At 40.4% G+C, this 24,266-nt stretch overlaps 1 protein-coding gene across 1 annotated transcript; it reads right to left on the reverse strand.

The window, feature by feature from the left end:
• Nucleotides 1–4,568: 4,568 nt before the first annotated feature.
• Nucleotides 4,569–23,695, reverse strand: LOC139478951 (uncharacterized). Its single transcript, XM_071261669.1, has 28 exons — nt 23,546–23,695; nt 22,212–22,268; nt 21,916–22,076; nt 21,540–21,788; nt 21,080–21,431; nt 20,685–20,940; nt 20,383–20,548; nt 19,958–20,287; nt 19,326–19,847; nt 18,849–19,192; nt 18,560–18,742; nt 17,763–18,024; nt 17,425–17,572; nt 17,059–17,316; nt 16,673–16,945; nt 16,112–16,352; nt 15,770–15,983; nt 8,599–15,621; nt 8,110–8,448; nt 7,753–7,912; nt 7,452–7,636; nt 7,061–7,332; nt 6,751–6,898; nt 6,427–6,547; nt 5,916–6,142; nt 5,476–5,775; nt 5,212–5,274; nt 4,569–4,955 (listed from the first exon to the last, which is right to left on the reverse strand). The coding sequence occupies exons 1-28, from the start codon at nt 23,598–23,600 to the stop codon at nt 4,896–4,898; spliced, it is 12,969 nt and encodes a 4,322-aa protein (XP_071117770.1). The 5' UTR covers nt 23,601–23,695; the 3' UTR covers nt 4,569–4,895.
• Between the last annotated feature and the right edge of the window lie 571 nt (nt 23,696–24,266).

Consider the following 24,266-nt stretch of genomic DNA (forward strand, 5'->3'; position numbering starts at 1 on the left):
TGTGTTGGGTTCTTGGGGAGACCCTTCCCGCAGTCGTGTGTCTATATGGTGGCTGCTTGCTTGACACCGTGAAGTTTAATGGAACGTGTGTCACAGCGTTCGTCGTGGTTTCTGAAGCCAATGCCCACTGTTGAGTTTTATATACAGGTATCAGAAGTGGGGTGGTCAAAGGTGACACCTATTGCACATGCTGACTTGCTGTATCAGTGACTTTTGACCACGGCGTAGTCAGATGGAGATACAGTAATCTATATATAAATATTGTAGATCAATGGGCATTGCGATTAACTCCTGATTACATGTCTTTAGTTGGGGCATGTCAATCAGCATATGCTGAAGTATTATGTATGTGTATCAACGTCACGAGTAGCAAAGGTTAGTTAGATTTAGACTTTGTTCTGTGACCGTATTTCAATGTTATAAACTGTGAACTACGTTTCATAACAGGTAAAGTGTTGAGGTGCAAGTTTGTATTTTTGTCAAAGATTAAATTTAGTAGAATGGTGTAAACATGGAAGCATCTGTATACTTTTTGGAAAGTAAGTCTGCATGCTGAAGGCATTTGAGTTCAGATACACTGCAGCACTCAAAAGTATTACAGCTATGAGACAGTGGTCAATAAAGAATCTGTTCTGTGCTTGGGAAGCCAATCTGCAGTGCCGTTCGGATACACTGACATGCCATGAACCAAATCACCGATCCTGACCCCACTTGGTGCATTTAATCGCAACAACAAGCAGTTCAATGTAATCCGTCAAGGTATGTACGAGTCAAAGCTGATAACAGGATATTCATACACCAGGCACACGTATCATAACATTCCTTTTACATAGCTCTTTTAAATCGCTATTAATGTTGAAAATAATACAATTCTTTCTTATTCATGTTCAATGTATGAATTGGTAAAATCAAAGAAGTTGGTGTAGATTAAACTACCCTACGTTTCTTATCGTTTCGGAATTTGTTGTGGTTAACCTTCCATTAATCTGTAGATGATCCTTGTCATCTAAATAAACTTGTATTCTATTCAGAGTTTGTTTTGTAAGATAAATTAAAACAAACATATTTTCTTCAATAATGGTTCGAAAATGTGGTTTGGTAGCCAAACATTTGCAGGAAATGAGAGACTTGAACAAATGTTGATGAGTGTTGAGCAGTCTGCTGTCAGTCTTGCATTTCCCACTGTACATAACGTTGAGGGGTGACAATGATCTACCTTATCACTCGTCAGGATAGGCATGTTTCTTCTCATACACATCGCATCATGCCGTATGAATACCCCACTCAGACACAGTACACGGACCACGAGTCGACGACCAGTCCCTGTTTTATTCCCTTGAGACCGAACGCCAGAGTGGGTAACAGCTAGCATAATCTTTTAACGTCTTTTGGTTTGACGTGGCCATGGGATCGAACCTCTAACGGACAAGCGCTTTATCCTTTACACCATGGGGATGGTCTAACAATATATATGAATAGTTTCTTCAAATTAATAATACTACATACACATCATATGTTTGATCTTACGCGCTGTACTTGTTGATTTTGAAACACATACACACACACACACACACACACACACACACACACACACACACACACACACACACACACACACACACACACACACACACACACACACACACACACACACACACACACACACACACACACACACACACACACACACATATTAACGTAAGATTAAAATGACGTATAATATTTGTGAGATGGGTGTAACACCACACTTGTCAGAATGTCTTGATATGTTCTTTGTTTTTGCCTACCGTCGTTAACATATAGAAGATATTGCATGTGTCGCCTTTTCCCCGTGTTTACAAAATCATATAAAATATAAACAAAAGTAACAAAAAATATTTAGGGTCGCGAAAATTCAGTATCAAACAGATAGATATGATTTAAAAAAAATTCCACTTTTACAAGGAAATATTCTTGGAAACTTCGAAACCGCTGTTAGAATTTGCGATTGCGATTTTTCTCGATTGACGAGTTAAGTGAGACATTTACAGTTTATAACGGACCATTTTCAAGAGCATAACAAACACCACAAAGCGATATTAACTACATAAATGACCATCTGTCAATGTTGAACTAACGTGAAAAGGAAGTCAGCAGTTTGTGAACGGGCCAGACACTTTGAGGGGAGGTCACTCTTGTATGACTAGTGTTATGCTCACAGACAACAGTGAAATATCAAGTGTTATGTTCACTGCAGTGAAATATCAACTGTCATGTTCAGTGCAGTGAAATTTCAATTGTTATGTTCACTGCAATGAAAATATCACTTTTCTCAACTTCGGAAAACTCAGTCTTTCACACTTAAGTATATAATAAAACGTGTTCTCATTTCCAATAATGCCACATATAAGGCCAGTGTATGTAAAATGAGGAAAAAATATGTCAACACCCTGGGCGAGTACTATCAACTTTTGACTTGGTTCTGAAAGCTGTAAAAATGTCCTTTCATCTTGTGTCCTGGATTTCAAAACTCCATAAAAATCCGTACAAAGAGAGATATATTTGCTGGGTCCAAGAAATGTACCACCAAATCCCTGACTAAAAGAATAATTAATCCTTAATACAAATAAAGACATACGAAGTGTTGAGACAAGTGGAATTAATACCATGTGGATTATCAAAAACTAGAGAGACTACGGAGACTTCTTACTTGTGCTATTTTCCTAATCTTTTCGTGTTTTTAATCAAGGTGCGCACGTGATTTGATGCACTTCGCCATGTAAGACCTGTTTTATCACAATATAGATCTCAAATATCGATCAGGTCGTCTTGACTGGGCGCGGCCATATAAACTTTTTCACTGAGTATTGTTTATGTAAATATAGTTCACCAATTAGTTGTGTCATATGTGAGTTGCTCCCCTTAATCCCCAATTGTCTTACCACGATCATGTGAAGTTGTGCCCGTAACAAGTGAGGAAGACCCCAAGTAAACCACCGGCCGCCACAGTAAGGAGTGGTCTTTTTGACGTATTACGTCTGTATTACGCTATTTCGCTTTTTCTAATTTCCTTTTGGTACAGCATTTGTGATTGAGTATGCCCTGAGTATTTAAATCTGCAAAATTCTATTGCCCTTTTAGCTCAGGTGTATCGATGATCTGATATCGTTCCGAAGCAGTGAAATATCCCATTCTCTTCTCTGATTTACACACCTAAAGTAGAAATAAAGGAGACCAGTGAGACCGTCTCACCTGTTTCTTATCTAAACTTATACATAAAGATTCAGAGTGACAAAAAGCTACCCTCAAGGCTGTATGACAAAAGGGATAACTTCAACTTTCTGGTCAAGTTTCTATTTTTGTCGAGCAATATTGCAACAGCTCCAGCATTGCAATTGGTGTCTATTTTTCACAACTTTTGAGGTACAATCGAACATGCTCTTTATACCAAGATTTCCAAGAGCCGTATACGATTCTTGCTCAAAAGCTGTTTCACCAAGGTCATAACAGTCAATGCCTGAGTAAAGCTTTCAATTTTTGTTGTTGTAGACATGAGGAGGACATTTCCAAATTTGACGCATCAGTGACAAAAAATTATATCCGATGCAATTCCCTATTTTGACTTGTAACATAATTTTTATGTTCCCGTGTTTTTTCAGGCGAACTATTACTTTGCCTTTGCATGTGTTTGTGACGGGTGCTACTGTTGGCGAACGTTTCGCGAATACATAGCATCGTCACTGTTTGATAGTGATTCATAAACACACGCTTCTGATTTAGTCGGAATCGTACAATAGACTCTGTTTTTACAAAGATTTCTCACAAATATGGAAAGGGTTTTGTCGTTCATATTAACTCACAACGACTTCTGCCCATAATGTCGATATATTAATTGATTCGATCACCTTAAAAATTTCGAAAGAGCATCCAATTCACCTCTTTTCTTTAGCTAAATACCAGAAGCAATTGTCTTCAGACTAAAACCATTATTTAGACACTACATCTGTAGAGGTATTGAAATCCATAGATGGGACAGAGGAGAAATACTATTCGAGACTACCATAATAATTAAATATTGTGTAACATATTTCAACATCACTGGTTCAGGTTTTATTTTACCTCATGACAGACAGACATAGTTCAGGGTGAGAACAGCAGTACAACATGATGCAAAACCACATTTGGACCAGTGTTCTTGTGTTTTGTGAGACTGTGTGTTCTTGTGTCTTGTGAGACAGTGTGTTCTTGTGTCTCGTGGGACATTGTGTTCTCGTGTCTTGTGAGACAGTGTGTTCTTGTGTCTTGTGAGACAGTGTGTTCTTGTGTCTCGTGAGACAGTGTGTTCTTGTGAGACAGTGTGTTCTTGTGTCTCTTGCAACACTGAACTACTATGACATCTCTTGAAAGTAGAAAGTGTTATTTGTAATAACACCATTCAGTTTGAACTGTCATGTCAATGACAGATGACAAGAAGATACTATACAAATGCCATTACATAGTATGTTATGAGTATGGCAAATACTTGAATAATCCAGTTATTCCATGATAGAAAGTAAAGATGTAACACCATAGAATATACGGAGACACACTTTGAATGCAAATATTTATTTTTGGACTGGGAAGGGTATTAATACATGTTACTATGTCACACTAACTGTAACCTTTACTGAACAATAGACTAATAACACATTTCACGTTAAGGAATTGTTTATAAACCAGCAAATATAATATGTTTTAGTTATTGTCATTCTGAAGATTGGTATGACAACCAGATATGCTGTTGGTATATCAACTGTTCAGTATAGTTTACAAGTAACATTCACTTTACACAAAACGTTAGGTATTATAAATAGTCAATAAATATGCCTAGATCATTTTTCCGTGAGGGGGTAAGTTGGCGTTGGAACGTCGTAGTCCTAGAGACGGATGGCGTTGTACCTTCTCAAGGGACGTCTCTGAAAAGCGTTTGGCAAGGTCTGCAAAAGAGCGAAAAATTATGTAAATATGTAAGCTGTTTCATTTGAAGTTGATCTATTTGTATTCTTTGAATGAATTGATTTCTACCAACGTATGCGTGCTTCAGAATGATTGTTTTTTATTGTTGATTGTCTCATATCAGGTACGAGCATATCAATTATGAGCAAAATGACTTGGTTAACTGCAAATGTAAATTAAGATATTAAAAAGAAATGTAAAGTACACGGTGCCCTAAAAACCTCATGTCCTACTTACTTTTATTTCACCATTCATTCTGGTTGTAGCATTAGGTGTCTGCCACAATGACTTTGGAATGTACTGAAAATTAAACAAAATAATCTTGTTAAAACAGGATATTCAAATAATAAATAGGTTCAAGATCAATTTAAACGTCAATGGCATAGGTATATCCTCGGGGATGTATATGATAAATAATACATTAATAAAACTCTTGATTCTGCAAATCTGGTAGCCGCTCGACTTATTTCATGCTGTGGTAATCTACGTTAAGTAACTTACTCTCTGGTATGTTGCCCTGTCTGGGATGTAGGTGATGATTGCAGTCTTTGCCTTTTGAACATACGTCTGGATTTCTGGAAGTGTGTCCAGAGATTGAACTGGGATGGGCAAGTATAATTCTATCTGAATTTCACCATGTTTAGGATCCCAAACTGTGACCTTGGACTTTTCCAGAAACACCAATTGTTCCCTGTACTTCTGAACCTCCTCCTCAACCATCTCCTTGAGGATGTCATAGATGCTCTGCAGGTGCTGCTTGAGGTTTTCCTCTACTTGCCAGTAGTTAAATGCCCACACACCCTGTAAATCATTGACAAGCCATTAAAGTTACAGTTTCTTTCAGTCTGCCCCAACATACTTAGAACTTGAAAAGATAAATTGGCTTATAAGATACGAACACAATTACAGTTTTACATCAAGCAGACAACGTTAGGACTGACCTCTTGGTATGCATCATTAGTAAGAGAAAGCAGATGCTGGAGGTCGTCCCTCTTCATGATGTCTCCCAGGCGGGAGGTCAGCATCTTCTGTGTGTGCTCTACAATCGTGTTGTATCTGCTAGGAATGTTAAGATCCTGTACTTTGTTGGTGATGGTGTTGAGGTATTGCTGGTAGTTGTCAGCAAACTGAAGCCTGATGGTCGCCAATCGAGGATGGCTCTTCAGGTCTAAGAAAAGGTGCAGTCACATGTAAAAATGAACTTTCACGATAATGGTAATTTTTCATTGATCGCCGAAGGAAAGTGAGTAATTGAGTATGTTAGTAACCCCCATTTTTGCAATAGTCCAACAATATCAAGGCGGGGGACACCAGAAATGGGCTTCACACATCGTACCCAAGTGGGGAATCGAATCCGGGCATTCAGCGTGACCAGCAGACGCTTTAACTACTTGGCTACCCAACCACCCTCGAAGCAAAAGAACACACTAATAATAAGTACCAAAGAATTACCTGTAATAGAAGTCCGCAGGTTATTGTAATGATGATGATAAGTGTTCCTCAAACTTTGCAGCTGTTCATCAAGCCCCGAGATCATTTCAACAGTGTTTATGACAAGCTCGTCCACACCACGCTGCATTGAGAAATGAATGGAGAACTACATCACATGTATAATATCAACACCAGAGAATAAGTAGCTGTCCACCAAAACAGATTCAACTGGGCAAAGGCAAAAGGTAAAAGGCAAAATAAGGGTGAAAATCATAGCATGGATCGCTGAAAACAATGGTGACACCAGGTGTACGCGAAAAGGGTAAGCATGGAAGGGTAACAAACCTTAAAGTTGACGAGTGTTTCAGCAACGATAGCCTGATATTTCTGTCCAATAGGGAAGTTTGTCATCTCCTCCATATATTGAGCTAGTTTCTGATTAGTGGAAGCAAACACTTCCTTTGTCGAAGTCACAAGGTCCCTGTAGGCTTGGCTGAAACAAAGAAGTTTCCACTCGGTTATCAACTTGTGCATTATTTCAGTGAGTGTGTTATCCTGTGTAGAACTATCAGTGTCTGACAAGGTTATACTTATTATTATTATTACCATAAATTGATACCCAACTTTACATCAATGAAATCACTGATATACTTACAATGCCTGGTTGAAGTGATCTCCCATGGCTGCCATGTAGAAGTCATTACGGTCGTACATGCGCTTGATATCCCTCCTGATAGAGTCCAGCTCTTTCTCTATGGTAGCCATTTCTGATTCCAACATGGTTAGGTAAGGAGACAGTTCTTCCTTGGTGGCTTGTGCAATCCGGTGGTACTTGCCTGACAACTCCTGTCCCACAGACTCGTACACAGAGTGGAAAGCGGTCTTTGTATTTTGTCCATATGTCTCCACCTTCTTGGTCAAGTATCCCTTTAAAAATGCAAGGGTACTCATTTATAAAAAAAACCCCTCATATATTGGAATGCTTATGGCATTTTTAGATTTTCATAATTTCATGTGTAGCAATTACATATAATTGCATTTACTACCTGAACATCGGCGATCATTTGTGGTCTCCAGGATATCCTGGTATGGAGCAGACGGGATGTGTTGAGTCTGAGTGCAACTAGACTATCAGACACTCGACGGGAATTCTCCTGATGATAAACCTCAGCCTGCATGGCACTTGAGTTGACATATCTGGCATTCATGTTCAGTGTTTTTCCAGGGTTGTCTGTAATAGAAAATGTTTGTTATTCAGTCATAGTTTGAATGCTTGGTCTCAAAAATTCCATACGTTTGATGAAACGGGATCAAACATGAAGGGAACATGAATATTTTAGAACCTACCCAGATCGTAGTTAGTTTGGAAGTCCACCATTCTCCTTTCAGCATCAACAGTAAGGTGGGCTTGGACAATCTTGTCCCCATACATATTCCTGATCTTCAGCTTGAAAGGGGTCTCCTCCATCTCACCAGAAAGTTCCATGTTCTTGATTGGGGTCTCGATCTGTAAAAAGCGGGAGCTATGTTACTTATGTTCACGTCACTACTTAGACACTATTTTTGTCATGAGACTGGAATTATAACCTTACAATAACTTTTAAAGTTATGAAGATAAACATAAGTATTATTCACAATTATGTTTAGATCTCTAGATTCTAATTATAACTTTAACTTTTGATTCAATAGTATAGTCATTCTCACCTGCAGCTGTATCTGCTTTCTTAGTTTGTTGATCTCTCCTCTGAGGGCGAAGTTCTTTCTTTCCCTCCTGGCTGTCAGGTAGGTCATTCCAGTTCCAGCAGATACTTTCTCACTGGAGCTACCAATATGGGATGTTAGTTTGACGTCCACATCTGTATATGGATGGCTAATGCCAACCACAAAGCTGTAGTTGGTGTTACCATAGCCATAGGAAATGTCATCCATTCGAGATGTGAGGGTGAGGGTCTTTCGGGAGTCACTGGAGTAGGACACTTGTGTTTTTCCATTGAAGACAGTCCTGCCATCATTCAGCAGCATTTCTGTGTCGATCTGGATGTTCTGAAGAATATTGTCAACAGATACGAATGTGTTCTAAATATGGTAACATATCATTAAGGTTTACTATTCATCATGACATTTTCCTATGATAAGATCAAAGCATCAATTTGACATTAAAAGTCCAGTGTAAGTAATGTGTTGTGTTCTTACCTTGCCAATAGAAGGAAGTCTGAGAGAGAGATCTGCCTGGTTGTTTTTGTCACCAGGTGTGAGGACTGCTTTCATGCCAATCTTCTTTGTATCATCTCTGTCTGCATCCCAGGAGAAGGCTCCATCCACAGTTTGGCTTGCACCCGTCTGACTGTAAGACCCATCCATTTGGAGACTTCTCAGAGGGGATCCCACTTTGAAGGAGCCATCAAACACCTTGCTGTAGCGACGGCTACGATCCTTTACATCCACATCATAGAACAGTTTGTGACCTGCATCTTCATTCCAGATGAATTCTCCACGACTCTTTGTCTGGAGCTGTGAAGTGAGGACATTTCCAATGATACCAACAGTGCGGGATGGATGGATAAACTTTAGTGTCAGGTCTTTGTTCAAAAGAGACTGTCTGCTCCGATCTGTCAGTGTGGTCTGGATTCGGATGTTGCTCTCGGGTTCATCTCTGTCCCAGTTGACAAACATCTCACCATCGATGTTCTTATCAGCTATTTCCCCGGAAAGAGTCAGCTGCATTGGTCTTGGTGTCCTCATTGTGAATGTTCCCTGGTCCCTTGAGCCTCGGGAGATCTCCATGTCCATATCCAGAACAGTGTCACCATTGTAATCGGCTTCCAGCTTCTCTGTATATTTGTCTGATCCTTGATGATGTTCAAACCTAAGAGCAGTCAGCTTTGCAGTTTCAAATGGTGTAACAAGGGTGAAATCTGTTGTCAGTTGTTTCTCATTGTATATTTCAAGGAATTGGTAGGATCCATCAAAAGCTATTTGGTCCCTGGGGCTCCATGAGGCCTCAATGTGAGATTGGTATTTCTTGTTTCTGATGGTGTTATGGATAGCCAGTTTGATATCATTGGAAAGAGATATTAAACCTTCCATTTCTAAGGGAGATGAGTAGCCGAGAGATGCTTCACCTGTGAGAATACCAGTCATTGGAGTTTGTATGGTGCCTGTGGACCTAAACTTCATCAGTTCACCAGCATGTGTTAAAGAGATCTCAGCAGAATCAAAGTTTTCAAATGGTGTCGAGATTCGTGCAACAGCAGTGTAGGGCGTGGTAGACATGTCAATAGTTGACTCAAGACCAAAGCGATTGCCGTTTCCAGCATTCAGTTTGCTCTCCAGATTGTATCTTTCAATACCATGCTCAAATGATGTGGATGCAGAGAGAACCTCATAGTTTCTAAACGGAGTAGTCAGTTTGACTTCCACATCATACTTTGGTGAGGTTGTTGCATGGAGTTCTCCTGTAATTTTCTGCCCTTGTGCATACTGTACAGCAGCATTACAGTTGATTCCGTTAGTTGTTGCAGAGTGATCGATCTCAGCCTTGGTGAATTCATAGCCTTGGAAAGGTGTATTGATTTCTAAGCTACTTTCTAGACGATCAAGGTCATGGTTGAAATGGTTGATTTTCGCGGTGATCTGTCTCCTGTCCATGAATTTGACCATACTTTGAGAAGTAAAACGATTCCATGTACCAGAATGATCAAAAGAGAAGCCAATGTTTCTGTATGGTCTGAATGGTGTTAAGATTTTGACCTCACCATGAACATCATCCATTGCTCTGAATTCGGCCTTCATACTTGCTTTCCTCTGGTTGTAGTCACCATTGATACTCATCTTCATATTCCTCAGCTCACCTTCTTTGTGGAATTTGATGTTTCCTGTATGTCCAAGTCCTGCCAGATTGAAGGTAAATCCTGAGCTGATGTCAATATCACCATTTCTAACCCGGAAGGATGAGTCAGTTGAGATGGAACCACCAGTGCCTATGCTGGCAGACATTTGATTTTTGAAGTTGGTTGGTCTCCCGTTGAAATCTAGATGCACATCAATATCTTTTGTGTATGGGTTTCTGATGGATAAGTCAGTCAAGAGTCGTCTTGAACTAAAGACGTTGTTGACAGATGCTTCTAATGTTGCATCTCTGATTCCAATGGATCCTTTAGCTTTGAGATTATTGATATCCCCTTCTTTACTGTAAGACACCCTCATGCTTTCCAGGCCTTGAATATTGCTGACAATATTCAGGTTACCTCTCATAGAACTTCCAGTCTGGACATCCAAGTCTGCAGTGAATGACTTTCCAATGGCTTGTACTTCCAAATGACTCTTGCAGTTGCCAATGGATCCCTCATGAGTGAAGATGATTCTGCTGTTGTCAAAGTTTCTGAAAGGAGTTTTGAGTGTAGCGCTTATGTCAATTGTTGGTGACATCATGCCATTTACAGTCATAAGTACTTTTTGATCTTGACCATAGGTAACATCCATGTTGGAGCTAAGACGGCCATTCTTTACTGAATGTTTGTATTCCCCAGATTGGCTTTCATATCCTTGGAAAGGTGTTTTTAGCTCAGTGCTGGCTTGAATGTGTGTCAGTCCAGATGTTAAGAAGACGACCTTGCCTTCAACAACCTTTCCATCCATGTAGCGAAGATTTCCTTCACTATTGAAGCGGGATAGGGATCCTGAGTGCTGGATAAACCCTCCAACATTTCTGAAGTTCTGGAAAGGACTCCTGATCGTCAAAGATGCCATGATGCTGTTCTTTAAACTGGCACTAAGATCTACCTCTAGTGTAGAATCCTTAATGTTAAGAAGGGCTGTGCTTTTCAGATCAGTGAGATCACCCTCCACACCAATGGAACCCTTCATGCTTTCATAACCAGGAATGTTTGTTGTGATAATGAGGTTGCCTTTTGTTGATTCCATGTTTGCAAAGTTGGTCTGTGCAGTAAGTCTGGTCTTGGCAAACTCAAGTTCTGCATTGCTTTTCAGATTTCTGAGAGGACCAGTAGAAGTAAACATTGCTCTGCTAAGTTCAAAGTTCCTGAAAGGAGTTTTGAGCACAGCATTTACATTGATATCTCTGGATGTATCTGCAGAGATGTCTGATGTAATTCTCTGTCCGTTGCCATAGGTGACCTCTGAGTTAGATTTAAAGTAATTGCACCTGGAATCATGTCCATATTCAACTGTCATCATTTCAAATGCAGTGAAGGGTGTCTTCAGCTCGGCACTTGTTTTCATCTGTCTGTATCCATTATGGGAGAACTTAACTTTGCCCTCAATTGTTTTGCCATCCATGTAACGGAGCAGTCCTTCGCTATTAAAGTCATTCCAGTTGCCTGTGTGTTCAATGACAATGGCTGTGTCTCTAAAGTCTCTGAAAGGTGTTCTTAGAGAAAAGGTTCCTCTGATGTCTTGAGCAATTCTACTTGTGATATCGGTTTCAATGGTGGAATCTTTAAGGGAGGCTGAGACAGAACCTCTAAAGTTGTCGCTGCTTCCCTCCTTGTTGAAAGATGCTTTGACCATTTCCATACCCTCGATATTAGAGATGATGGAGAGACTAGCCATGGTAGTAGTTCCGTGTTCAAATGATGAATCAGCAGTGATTGATTTCTCCAGGATTTCCATTTGTGCATGACTTGTGCAGCTGATAAGTGGTCCGGAATGACTAAACACAAGTTTATTGTTTTGGAATCTGTTGAAGGGTGTTTGAATGGTAAGATCAAAACTGATCTTAGGTGATGTTTCGATACTGAGATCAGATGTAATTCGTTGTCCACGTCCATAGAGAATGAGAGCATTTGATGTCATTTGGGTGTCATCGATAGAATGGCGGTATTTGAGAAGTGAAGATTCATATCCAAGGAAGGGAGTCTTGATTTCTGCTTTGGTATCAACATGAGCCAGTCCAGATTGCCACAAAGTAAGGGTGCCCTCAAGAGACTTGCCATCCATGTACCTGATAGTGCCTTGACTTGAAAACCTCTGCATGTTTCCAGAATGCTGAAGAGAAAGTCCAACATCTTTGTAGTCTTCAAATGGTGTTTGCATGGTAAGAGATCCTTCAATTTTGCCATCTGTTTTTAGCATAAGGGAAATATCAACTTGTTCATTGTCCAGAATTCCACTGGCTTTGGCGTTCATGTCACTAATGTAACCTTCTTTGTGAAGCTTGAGTCCAATGTTTCTGCCCCTCCAATCTTTTGTGTAGCCAAAGTTGGTAGATAGATCTACCAATGGATATCTGAAAGTGAATGCTGACTCTGAGTTGAAGGAGTGCCGTGAACCAACTGCTCCAGATACCTTAGTGGAGAAACTTCTTAATTGACCATCATGATCTATGACAAACTTGATGTTATCAGAAAAGGGGGATTTGAGAAGAAGGGTTGTGTCCAGGCGTCCGTTGGAAAATCTGTTCTGGCCAGAGATGTCAATGGTTTGATCTTGTCCAAAAGTGATAATTATACCTCCTCGGATGTTATCCAAAGAGCCACGCTTGTTGAATGAAACTTTAGTTTCTGTCATACCACTGAATGGTGTCTTCAGTGTGAACACCCCGGTTGATCTAAAACCATTATGAAAATCTAGGTCCACTTCCCCAGTTTTCCTTGCCATTTCTATTTCTCCATGGCTCTTCACGTCATCCCAGTTGCCCTCATGTCTGAACGATAGCTTGTTCATTTCATAACCAGAGAAAGGTGTGGTGATAACCAGACTGCCATCATATCCCTTTGCCCAGTTCAGTTTCAGATCACCAGCCAGGTTGTTGTCTGAAGCAAACGAAAGATCAGCATGTGTTTGTAGTGAACGTCTTCTGAGTGCATGCTTTAGGGATGCACTCATGTGTTCCATTCTTTCAAATGGAGTCTTGATGGTGACGTCAATAATAATGGGGGTTCCAATGGCATAGACAGCATCGAGGCTAATAGTTTTCCTTGGGTAGTATTCAGTTTCAATGTGTGAGCGTCTTCCCTTGCCTGTATTTTCACTGCTGGCAAACACCTGCAAGTACTGATACTCGTGGAAGGGAGTATCTATCCTCATTTTTCCATTCATATCATCTAGGTTCCAGTTTAAGACTCCAGCAAAGTTTCCCAGGACTGGGGTGATAGCAAAGTTAGCTTTGCTCATGAAGTTTCTATGGTCACCATTGAATGAAAGTCCTGCTTCCAAAGATTTGTAGTCATCAAATGGAGTCTTCAGTGTTGCCCGGTAATTGTTGAGACTATCAGGTGTGATGTGTGCTTCAAACTCAAAGGACTTTCTGATGTCATAGCTGAAGCTTCCTCTGGATATCAAATCAGAGCCTTCCCTCTTGTGGGATGCCTTCACGACAATATCTCTGAAGTTTTCAAAAGGACTTGTCATCCTCAGACTTGTTTCAATATCCTGGGTAGATGGAGCAGCAAAGGAACCATCGAGCGATAATTTGTTATATGGAGACCATTCTAATTCAGCATGTCCCGAGAGTGGATAAGTTACATAGCGAGCATTTATCTTCCCTTTAAGGTTGGTCATGGGTGATGCCAGTGTAAAATCAGACTCTGTTTGCCCATTGGATCTAATGTAGTTGATACCTGCTGATCCAATCATATTCTCTCCCTGCTTCATGTTAGACGAGTGTCGAATAAAACCTCTTCCATGTTCATGGTCAAGGTTGATGTCAATATTGCGGATTGGTTCCCATGGTGTTTCAATTGTCACTCCTCCTAAGGCCTTTGTTCTGGTGGCTGAAGCATGGTTTCCAAATATGTTGACAAATATACGTTTGTCTCTGCCCCATTCTGTTGTCATTGTGCTCTTCACATCATTGTGAGTATTTCTGTGTTGCCAGTTGTTGGTGAATCGGTAGCTTGGAGAAGAGAGTGTGAGCTTACCAGTGTTTTGGAACTGCCATTCAGATTTTGCGTGGTTCATATCCAAGTCATAGATGTACTGATCACCATTGACATCCAGTGCAATGTCAGTCACAAACTTTCTTAAATCATCATTGTGAGAAAGACGGAGATTAACAGCTCGCATTCCCTTGAAGTTGGACTTAAAAGTCACAGTACCCTCAATGTCCCTTTTCTGGTCAGTGCATCGGTTCTCTCCAGTCATAATGAGCTTGGCATTCTTTCCCTCTAAGCTTCCCTTCATGATAGTGTTGAGTGAAGTTGTCATTCTGTGAGCTACTTCGGTGCTGAACCTTCTGTATCCCTTGAAAGGAGATGTTCCTGTGATAGTGAGGTCTATGTTTCTTACAGAGAAGGGTTTCTTCATGCTGACAGCAGAAGAGATCTGATTCTTCTTTCCACCCCAGGAGAATTGCATGGAAGAGCCATATTTTTTGTCATCGTTATCACTGCTGGCCTGGGTCATTAGTTCCTCAAATCCTTCAAATGGTGTCTTCACTCTCACAGAGCCATCAAGTGACTGCCCATTTCGTCTTGGGACCCTTTTGAAAGATGTGTCTACTTTGACCTTCTTGTCAGTGTCCCAAGAAAAATCAGCACGGGTTGTATACTGCTCACCACTAGCATGTTTGATATTGAACTCCACATCTCTGGTTGGGTATTTCATTGCAACAGTGGAAGCGAAATTGCCAAGTGACTTGAGATTGAGTTTTCCTGTGAGGAGGAATCTCCTGGAAATGTCCTTATCAGCATCCCACTTAGCATCAGCAGAGCCCTCATATGTGACACCTCGCTTTCCCCCTTCGACCTGAAGAATCACATGTCTTGTGGGGTATGTCATGTCCATGCTCCACTTGGCAGATGATGTCTTGGAGTATTTATAGCCTGTGTTGATTCCGTAAACCTCACCAGCATAATCAGCCTGAGCAGAAACCTTGAGGTCTTTGTTATCCAGGTTAGTGGAAGCAGTGAGTTGGATTGGCTGGATGTTATGTAGGTTAATGTTAGATTTCACCTGGTGGACTGCATCTTTCTGTCTTTTGTAGGTTGTTACCATGGTAGACTTTTCTTTATCCATGTAGAAGGTCATGGAGTGTGTGTAGTCTTTCTTTGACTGGATTAGATCGGTATTCAGACGTAGTTCTTTGCCTGGATAGGAAAGGCTAGCTTCACCCAAGAGATTAAGTGTCCTCTTTCCACTGTTTCTAAGATTGAGAGCAGCATCAATTGTATTTCCTTTGCCATAGGCAAATGTCATGGAGGAATTCAGATTGCGACTGTCTTGGGCGTGCTTTCCTTTCAGGCTCAATTTTACATCCTGAAATGAAAATCAAAGCAACCATTTAGTAACAACTGCTATACAGATGATAAGTATCTTTGGTATATAGCTATAATATTATTATTTAGTTGATTCTTAGCTGTATATTTGGCCTTATCCTTATGCTATGTACAATCAAATGACTTACCAGTGGTCCCAGAGTAGTTTTCATTGTATAGTCAACTTTGGCTTTGGAGCCCATGTCATGGTTGACTAGAGCATAACCTGTGATCTGGCGGGAGGAGTCCTTGGATTTGGGTCCATATCTGAATGTTGCACCAGCTTCTGTGTGTTTCTTGTTGTGAGAGAAGTCCATATCTGTGAAGAAGTTCAGCTGAGGGAATCTCTTGTCTTCGAAGTTTCTGGAAAAAATCATAATGTCTACACACATGATGCATACATTTGCAAATCAACTTTGCTATCACTAAGGTTGTGACACTCTCCTCATGTATAAGAGGTTGATATGTCAATGTTTACAAATGTAACTTACGTGTTGAGCTGGTAGTTCCAGAGGGACTTGGTGCTACGATCAGTGTATTTAGAGCTGAATGTGATCTTGTCCTTCTTGATACTTCGGATCTTAGGCAGGTTGTAGTCCAGAGTTATAAAGGAGCTGACTGTGTTCATCTTGGTCTGCACGTTGCCGCTAACCTTGGTGACCAGAAAATGGGAGGACACCGTTACACTTCCAGTGTACTTGCTTTTGGTACCACCTATCTTCTTGATGTTACCTGATTTGGACATATATGCATAAATTAATAATCATAATCTTCAGTGGTTACTGTGGTTAAATGTTTGTTATTTGGAATTAGTCATCATCATTTGCAACAGCAAAGTAATCAACCATTGAAAATGTCAGTTTACCCGGTTAACGGAGTTAAGTACTAACATATACATGTTTCTCCACTCATTAATATTAGATTACTTAATATCAATATCCAGAAGTTTTTGAATATCTGATACTAAATTGTGATTGTGAACTATATGTCTGCATTCCTAAATATTCCTTAAGTTAGTTTCTTTGAGGCATGTTCCGTTCTATAACACTTACATTTGAGAGTGATTGGTTTGGTCAAGACCTTGTGGACATCTAGAGACAGACTTCCCTTGAGTGATTTGTCCTCTTTGTAGTCTCCTGAACCAGAGAGTGAGACGACCTCAACTTTTGGGGTCTTCACCGTCAATGTTGGGATGACCTTGATGATGGACTTCTTTCTGCCACTGTTCTGGTACACCAAACCAGCCTCGAGAACGTAGTCCTGCTTTGGAGCAAGATTGAAGGTACCCATCACACTCTTCTCAATTTTAGAGTTTAGTAAGGCAGCTGCAAAAGTAAAGTAAGATAAAAGAAACATGAAAAATGGTGTTTTGTTGTGTTTTTATATTGACGTGCTATGATTTTATTGAATAATTGTTAGTTTTGAAAAGTGAACTTACATCTAAAGCTGATTGCATTTGGTGTTACCCCAGCAAGGGTTAACTCAACACTGGCTCTCTTGAGTGCTTCAGCCTCAACTGTGCCACTGAGTAGGATGACTTTGGCTCCAGGACGTCTGATCTCCAGTCGGGGGATGTAGGTCACAAATGTCTTTACTTTCTTGATACCCACTTCACTGATGATACCATATTCTGAAGATTCATCGACAATCAGATTGCCCCTTGTGCCTATCTTGTTACTTTCATATGCCATGGACCCTGTAGAATGAAATGAATAGTATTACTTTCAATCTAAGCATAATAAATCACAAAGTTCTATGTTTCTTCAAATGTGACAGCAAATAAGGCTCAATCCAAACAACACACCTTTGAATGCTGCCTTCTTCCATGGGGATGCTAGGTTGATTTCAAGGTCTTTATCTTTTTTATTTAGAAGAAAGTCGAAAGCCAAAGATCGGTCAGTTCTGGATCCAGGTGTGTTCACAGCTATCTGAGCTACAGTGGAATACTGATTCTGAAAAAAGAAAAATATACACTTTTTACCATTAAAATATAACTTAGTTGCTCAATTAAGTAAAGATGCTTTCTCAGCAGAGAACTTCTTATTTCATACAAATGTATGTCATGATGTCTCCTCTGTAACAAATTCACATACCACCGAAACGTGTGACTGTTTTGAAAGAAGAACTCATTTACAAACTCACCACTGATTGTTTAGCCATGAGCTTGTAGCCAGTGTGTGTGTCCCTCTTGTAAAGAACGAGGCTTTGGGAGAAGGGTCCTGTAAAGGGGAAGTATGGAGCATCATCCACCATGGAAGCATTAGGCCACTGGAACTCATTACAGAGCTCAAGGCCGGTAATTGTGGCAAGCCTGGCTCCTGTGCACAGTTCCAGCTTCTTCCTGTTCCCTGAGACCAAGTCTTGTTTCTTCTCCTGATCACCATGAATGCTGAAGAACTCTGTGCTGTAGAAAATGGAAGGAAATATTAGTCCATAAAAACGTTGAATATCATGTTTTGATTGGTTGCATTAATAATATTGGCACTATTCACTCACTGATCACGGAGGAAGCAACAACTACTCTTGTCCACTCACTCATTCCTATCCCCGCTTATAAACTTAAAACATTTGGATATCACTCTTTTGGAGTAGCAACTGCTTATAACTTGCATAATCTGCCTGACTTCCTGAGATATGCTGACTCTTTGGTACATTTCAAAGCTAAGATATATATTTTCAAACTTTATTCTAACATCCCATAATCTCTTTCCGTTTTGTGTAGATGCCCATGAGCGCGTTGTTGCGGAGTTTTTGATCGTGTTACAAGTGGACGTATTATCATTATTAATATTTCTTAGTTTCTATCACTTAATGTAGTAGATTGATTATGAAGTGTTGTTTCCTAAGCAAAGGCATAACAGTTATTTTAAAATATTTGCTTGTGTATAAAAAAGGGAATTCTATGTATATAGAAGAGCCTGAATATTGGAAATGCTTACTCGACATCTAGGATTTCCATCTTCTGTTGAGGAAAGTCAATGTCTGCACTAAGAATCTTTCCTCGGCTGAGCGCTACGCGCCCTTTCAAGGCAGTGCTGGAATGCCAGGTGTTGACAACTCTAAGACCTGTTTTGGTAACGAAGGCATCCATGCTCATCGTGCCAACAATCTTGATAGCTCCACTGAAAAAGAAGGCAATGGTTTCAGACTTATATTTTATGGACAGTTGCATGGCAAATGTGATCACATTAATATTTTATTTAAAAGGACTGAATACTTAAAATTTACCTTGGCTTGATGTGTCCATCAATGAGGAGACTGCTTGGTGAAGTTGTCATTTTTCGGAGGTCGACTTGACCAGAGGCCTGAAGGTCGATGGTTGCTGTTCCGTTGACGGTGAGATTGAGGGGGAGACCGGAGCTGGTGGGGATGATCATGCTGCTGTCCAGGATCATCATACTCTGAGTGAAAGAGTAGTCTTGTTTCTTGGACATCTTGATGAGGAAGTCAAGAAAGTTGAAGTTCTTGATAGATGCCAATGGATCTACGCCTTTGAAATGATCATAGTACATTTCATTGCCAAAGATCCTCATGTACAAGTCTCCTCTGAGGTGATCAAGGTTGACATTGCTCTGAAACCAACAGCAATTTGAAATACATGTATATTGTTCTGTACTAAATGTTTGAATGGCTTTTAACACAAAAGTATTGTGTGTGCCCTTAGACTTAAGAGAGAATTAAATGATGGATATATAAGAAAAGCACCTTTGGTTTCTTGGCTGCCTTTCCTCCAAAGTAGCTGTATGGGCCAAGGTAGTTCTCAATGAGATACTCCACTCCTTCCATGCGTCCACCCAGTTCAAACAGATTGAGAGAGTTCCCAAAGAGATCAACTGTCATGTTGAGCATAGCAGAACGAGGAACGAAGGATTTATCTGAAAAGATGACATTACTCTCCAGCATGGCACCAGTGTTGAACTTCTCCAGAAATAGAGAGCCTTCATAGTTGCGTGAATACTTGAGTGTTGAGAGGTCGAAATTCCTTCCGAGGGTTTTGTCTTCCAGGATTCGTCTGATGGTCTGTTTCTGTGGACTGGATGTTTCCATCAGGTTGGTAAGATGAGACCAGACAAAGGCTCCAACTTGATTAGCTTTCTCAGATTCGAGAGTTCCTTGGATTGTACTCAAGACGTCTTCAGATGGGCACTGCATCACAGCCAAGTAGGCAGCAATTCTCAACTCAGAGTCCTCATCAGAATCTTGGTAGATGGTCATTACTTCACTTCTCTGGAATGAAACACATTTTGTGACATTATGGTTTTATTAAATAATTATTGACATTAAAATGTAACAAATATCATATATATATGAGTTTCGTATACAGTTCCATAACTTACATCGGCAGTACATTGTAGTCTTCTGTAGGCCTGGATGGCAGCTACTCGGACCTCCATGGGGTTGGCTTGTTTGTTGAAGCAGCTGCTAAGCGTAGTGGTCAGTCTGTTCACATGGCCTGCATTTCCGAGAGCACGAAGTGCCACAAGACTAGTCTCCAGATTAGAATCTCTGATGTAGCAGCCATAACCAATGGTCTTCTCCATGGTAGAGATGATACGTGTGATAGTGGATTCCTCAGAACAAGCTTCATGATGGTTGCAATAGTTGTTGACCATAGTGGAGATCGGAAGCATGGCTGCCTTGCTGTACTGTGGGGTGTCAAGAAGCGCCTACAAATAAACAGATTCAGAGAGAATATTAGATTTGGAAGAAGGTCTCTTTGACTGCTTTTAGGGATTTTTCTGCGATGTGAAAAACAGCTCACCTTTACTTCCTGCAACATCTCCAGTGTTGGGTAGTGGATGAGAGACAGGGAAGTGATCCACATGGTTGCCTGTGCACCAGTGACTTCTCTTTTTAGCAGAATTTCTTTCAAGAACGTAACAGATGCACGTGTACTGGCCATCGGGATAGTGTCCAGGAAAAACTTCCTAGAAGCAACCAAAATGGACGGATTAATAAAAAAGGATGTACAGATGTTTATCAAGGATTATTGTTGAAAGGATTTTCAGGAATGGTATATATGATATGCAATATGTTTGTGTCACTTCAAGTGTTTATACTAACTTGACTCTCTCGCTGTTGTCAGTGCAGGTAGCTCCAGACTTTACTTGCTGGTAGACACTTCTAAGGGTATCAACATCCAGATTTTTGATGATGTAGACAAGCTCAGAGAACAAGCGTGGAGTGTCGGGGCGGATATCCTCGCGTGTATTCTGACAGATCTCTCGCAGTTTACTCTCAGCATCTCTCATTGGTTGGTCTTTGTTTCCTGGTCCATAGGCATGTTCAAACACAACTCCTGCCCGATTTCGAATGTAATCTAGAACGTGTAAATAATAAATTAAGTATGTACGACCATGAGGAACATTTATTAAAGATGATGATTATATGTATTTAATGATCTTTAAGTATTGTGTCATCGGCGAAAACTAGCACCATGAGATGCATGGACTGATCACCTTGTCTTGTGGTAACACCAGATCTCTGAGTCTTGTAGTTGAGTCTCTGAAGGATTTTGGTGGTGGCACCGCTGGTGGCCCTGGAGAAAGGTCTGAATGTGTGGGTCTCCCGGATGAGCGCACTCTTGAGGAGTCCATTCTTGTCCAGTTCTTGTTCACATTCGTGTGTACTCTTCATGAGGGGCAGAGACTGGATCTCTGAAGGAACCCTGTACTGCATTCCATGGACGGAACTGTGATAACCATTACGATCAGTGCAACCTAGGAGATCCTTGGTCTTCTTAATTGTTGTAGAGTACCAGCCATGTGATGCCACCGTGTAGTTGGTGTTGCACTCGCCTGTGACGTCACTCTGGGGACATCAAGGATAGAACTTATGCATATGTATCCCAATACATGCATGTTATACAAATTATACATAATACAGTTTTAAAACACAAGAAAAACATGTTTGTTTTACCTCTTGTACTCTCTGGTTCTTTTCCAGGTTATCCATACTGTTCTGGACAGCAGTGAGAAGACCTCTCTTGATGTTGAGAGCCCATGTGGTTTCACCCTCAGCTGGACACAGTTCTTCTACTATGCCATCTTGGAAGGAAAAGCGGAGGGGGAATCGCTCTAGATTCCTTCTGAACACGCCTGACTCATCAGCGTATTTCGTTGGTGTAGAGGTTGATGGATCAGACTGATATACCTTCACATCTCGCAGCTGAAACACATGTTTGTAAAATGTTACAATAGAAAAAAGATGCCCTTTTTTTACACATCCCGCATTTTTCTCACAATGTTATGGTGTATTTGACATTGCTCTAATGAATGTGTGTACTTTCACCTACCCTAAGAGCCATGTCGCACTTAGACAGCACCTCAATGTCAGCAGTTGCCCGGATACCAAGAGTCGCTTGATCACCAGAAGCTCCTTCCATAGATGTATGTGTCTGAACATTGTAGTCGAATTCATAGGTTGTTCCTGGGAGGTAGTTGAACTTGTTCATGTCTGACACAAAAATGAAAACAACTGATATTAGTTCTATCCACAAACATCGATATGTATTTTTCAAACAGTTTTGATTATAGATATGTAGATTAAGACAAGATTAGCAGTCATTACAAACTAAGCTATTTTACTTACCTCGGCATCGTCTGGCGCAGGATGTCGTTTCATCGCGTGACTGGTAGGTGATTGGCCCTAGTATAAAATATCATGTTTAATCAACAATATATAGAGAAATGAATGGTATAGAAAAGTAGTTATGCGAAACTATGAAATCCTTGTTAGGATTGGTATGGTGGAAAGAAATTCTTTTGATGAAGAGTTGTAACACCTTCCTCCAGTGTGTCACATTTGCAAAGTGGTGTCATGTTGTACTATGACCTCACACACATGGAACCTTTGAACCTACAACACTTAATTTCCCTATAACCTAAGAGCTCGATATGTCAAGGGTCAGCTCGTAACGTTGTTTGAACTAAACAATGAACTAAAAGTATATGAAAAGGGAGCCTATAACTGAATACCTGAGGTGATAAATTTCAACATTTATAGCTCACGTTAAGGCTTATACCAATCGACAGATAGGTGATGAAGAAAGCGAACATGTAACCATTCAAAATGATGGGCAAGAATGCTGAGTTTTTTCTCCTCTGGAAATGTCAAATGATGTTGCAGATACCTTTGAATCACTGATGTGAAAATATCAGAAAGTTCAAATGGCTTACAGATAGTTATTGTTCATCCTTACCGGTGCATATTATGAACTTCGCACATGATCAAATACAGAAGTGTGGCTAAAAAAGCGAAAAAGGCCTGTTTTGAAAATGTAGATGAATTATGTAGCACGTATGTGTACTGTTGTTATCTATATATCCAGACCCGTGAAGATCCGGGGTTAGGATAGGTCTTCAGCAACCCATGCTTTCCGTAAAAGGCGACTATACTTATCGTAAGAGGCGACTAACGGCATCGGGTGGTCAGGCTCGCTGACTTGGTGGAAGCATGTCATCGATCCCAATTGCGTGGATCGATGCTCATGATATTAATCACTGGATTGTCTGGTCCAGACTCGATTATTTACAGACCGCCGTCATATAGCTGGAATATTGCTGAGTGCGGCATAAAACAACAAACCAACCAACCAACCAACTATATATCCAATGAAAATAAGCTTGGATCAAAGATTTGCTCTTTGGTCAAATATTAGAAACACGCTTCCTGAACGTCTCTAAAATCGGCCTGGTTCATCTAGTGTTGTCACAATTCCCAAAAATGTAATGAAGAAAGTCTAATGTATATATTAACACACCTGATAACTTTCATAACAACTCTAATAGTTTTCTCAATTCTTAAATCAAGCAGATCATGTGGCCCCAAAGGGAACCTTATTCAACCTGGTCCGTCAAAAACATAATAACCTGAAATATATCATTCCACTAGTGCAGGTACACATTCAAAGTCTGAAGACTTACCTGCCAGTGCACTTGCTAGCAGAGCTAACAGCGTAAAGGCTGTTGTTGAATACATTGTGTTGGGTTCTTGGGGAGACCCTTCCCGCAGTCGTGTGTCTATATGATGGCTGCTTGCTTGACACCGTGAAGTGTAATGGAACGTGTGTCACAGCGTTCGTCGTGGTTTCTGAAGCCAATGCCCACTGTTGAGTTTTATATACAGGTATCATAAGTGGGGTGGTCAAAGGTGACACCTATTGCACATGCTGACTTGCTGTATCAGTGACTTTTGACCACGGCGTAGTCAGATGGAGATACTGTAATCTATATATAAATATTGTAGATCAATGGGCATTGCGATTAACTCCTGATTACACGTCTGTAGTTAGGGCATGTCAATCAGCATATGCTGAAGTATTATGTATGTGTATCAACGTCACGAGTAGCAAAGGTTAGTTAGATTTAGACTTTGTTCTGTGACCGTATTTCAATGTTATAAACTGTGAACTACGTTTCATAACAGGTAAAGTGTTGAGGTGCAAGTTTGTATTTTTGTCAAAGATTAAATTTAGTAGAATGGTGTAAACATGGAAGCATCTGTATACATTTTGGAAAGTAAGTCTGCATGCTGAAGGCATTTGAGTTCAGATACACTGCAGCACTCAAAAGTATTACAGCTATGAGACAGTGGTCAATAAAGAATCTGTTCTGTGCTTGGGAAGCCAATCTGCAGTGCCGTTCG

Source organism: Haliotis cracherodii, unplaced genomic scaffold, assembly GCF_022045235.1.
Source record: "Haliotis cracherodii isolate W230 unplaced genomic scaffold, xgHalCrac1.p SCAF_4, whole genome shotgun sequence".
In the NCBI taxonomy this organism is placed as follows: Eukaryota; Metazoa; Mollusca; class Gastropoda; order Lepetellida; family Haliotidae; genus Haliotis; species Haliotis cracherodii.

Coding starts and splice junctions, on each gene's coding strand:
- LOC139478951 (XM_071261669.1), bottom strand. CDS start 23,600: ATGTATTCAACAACAGCCTTTACGCTGTTAGCTCTGCTAGCAAGTGCA. Junction 22,269..23,545: donor GCTAGCAAGTGCACTGGCAG/GTAAGTCTTCAG, acceptor ATTTTATACTAG/GGCCAATCACCTACCAGTCA. Junction 7,333..7,451: donor AAATGATCGCCGATGTTCAG/GTAGTAAATGCA, acceptor GCATTTTTAAAG/GGATACTTGACCAAGAAGGT.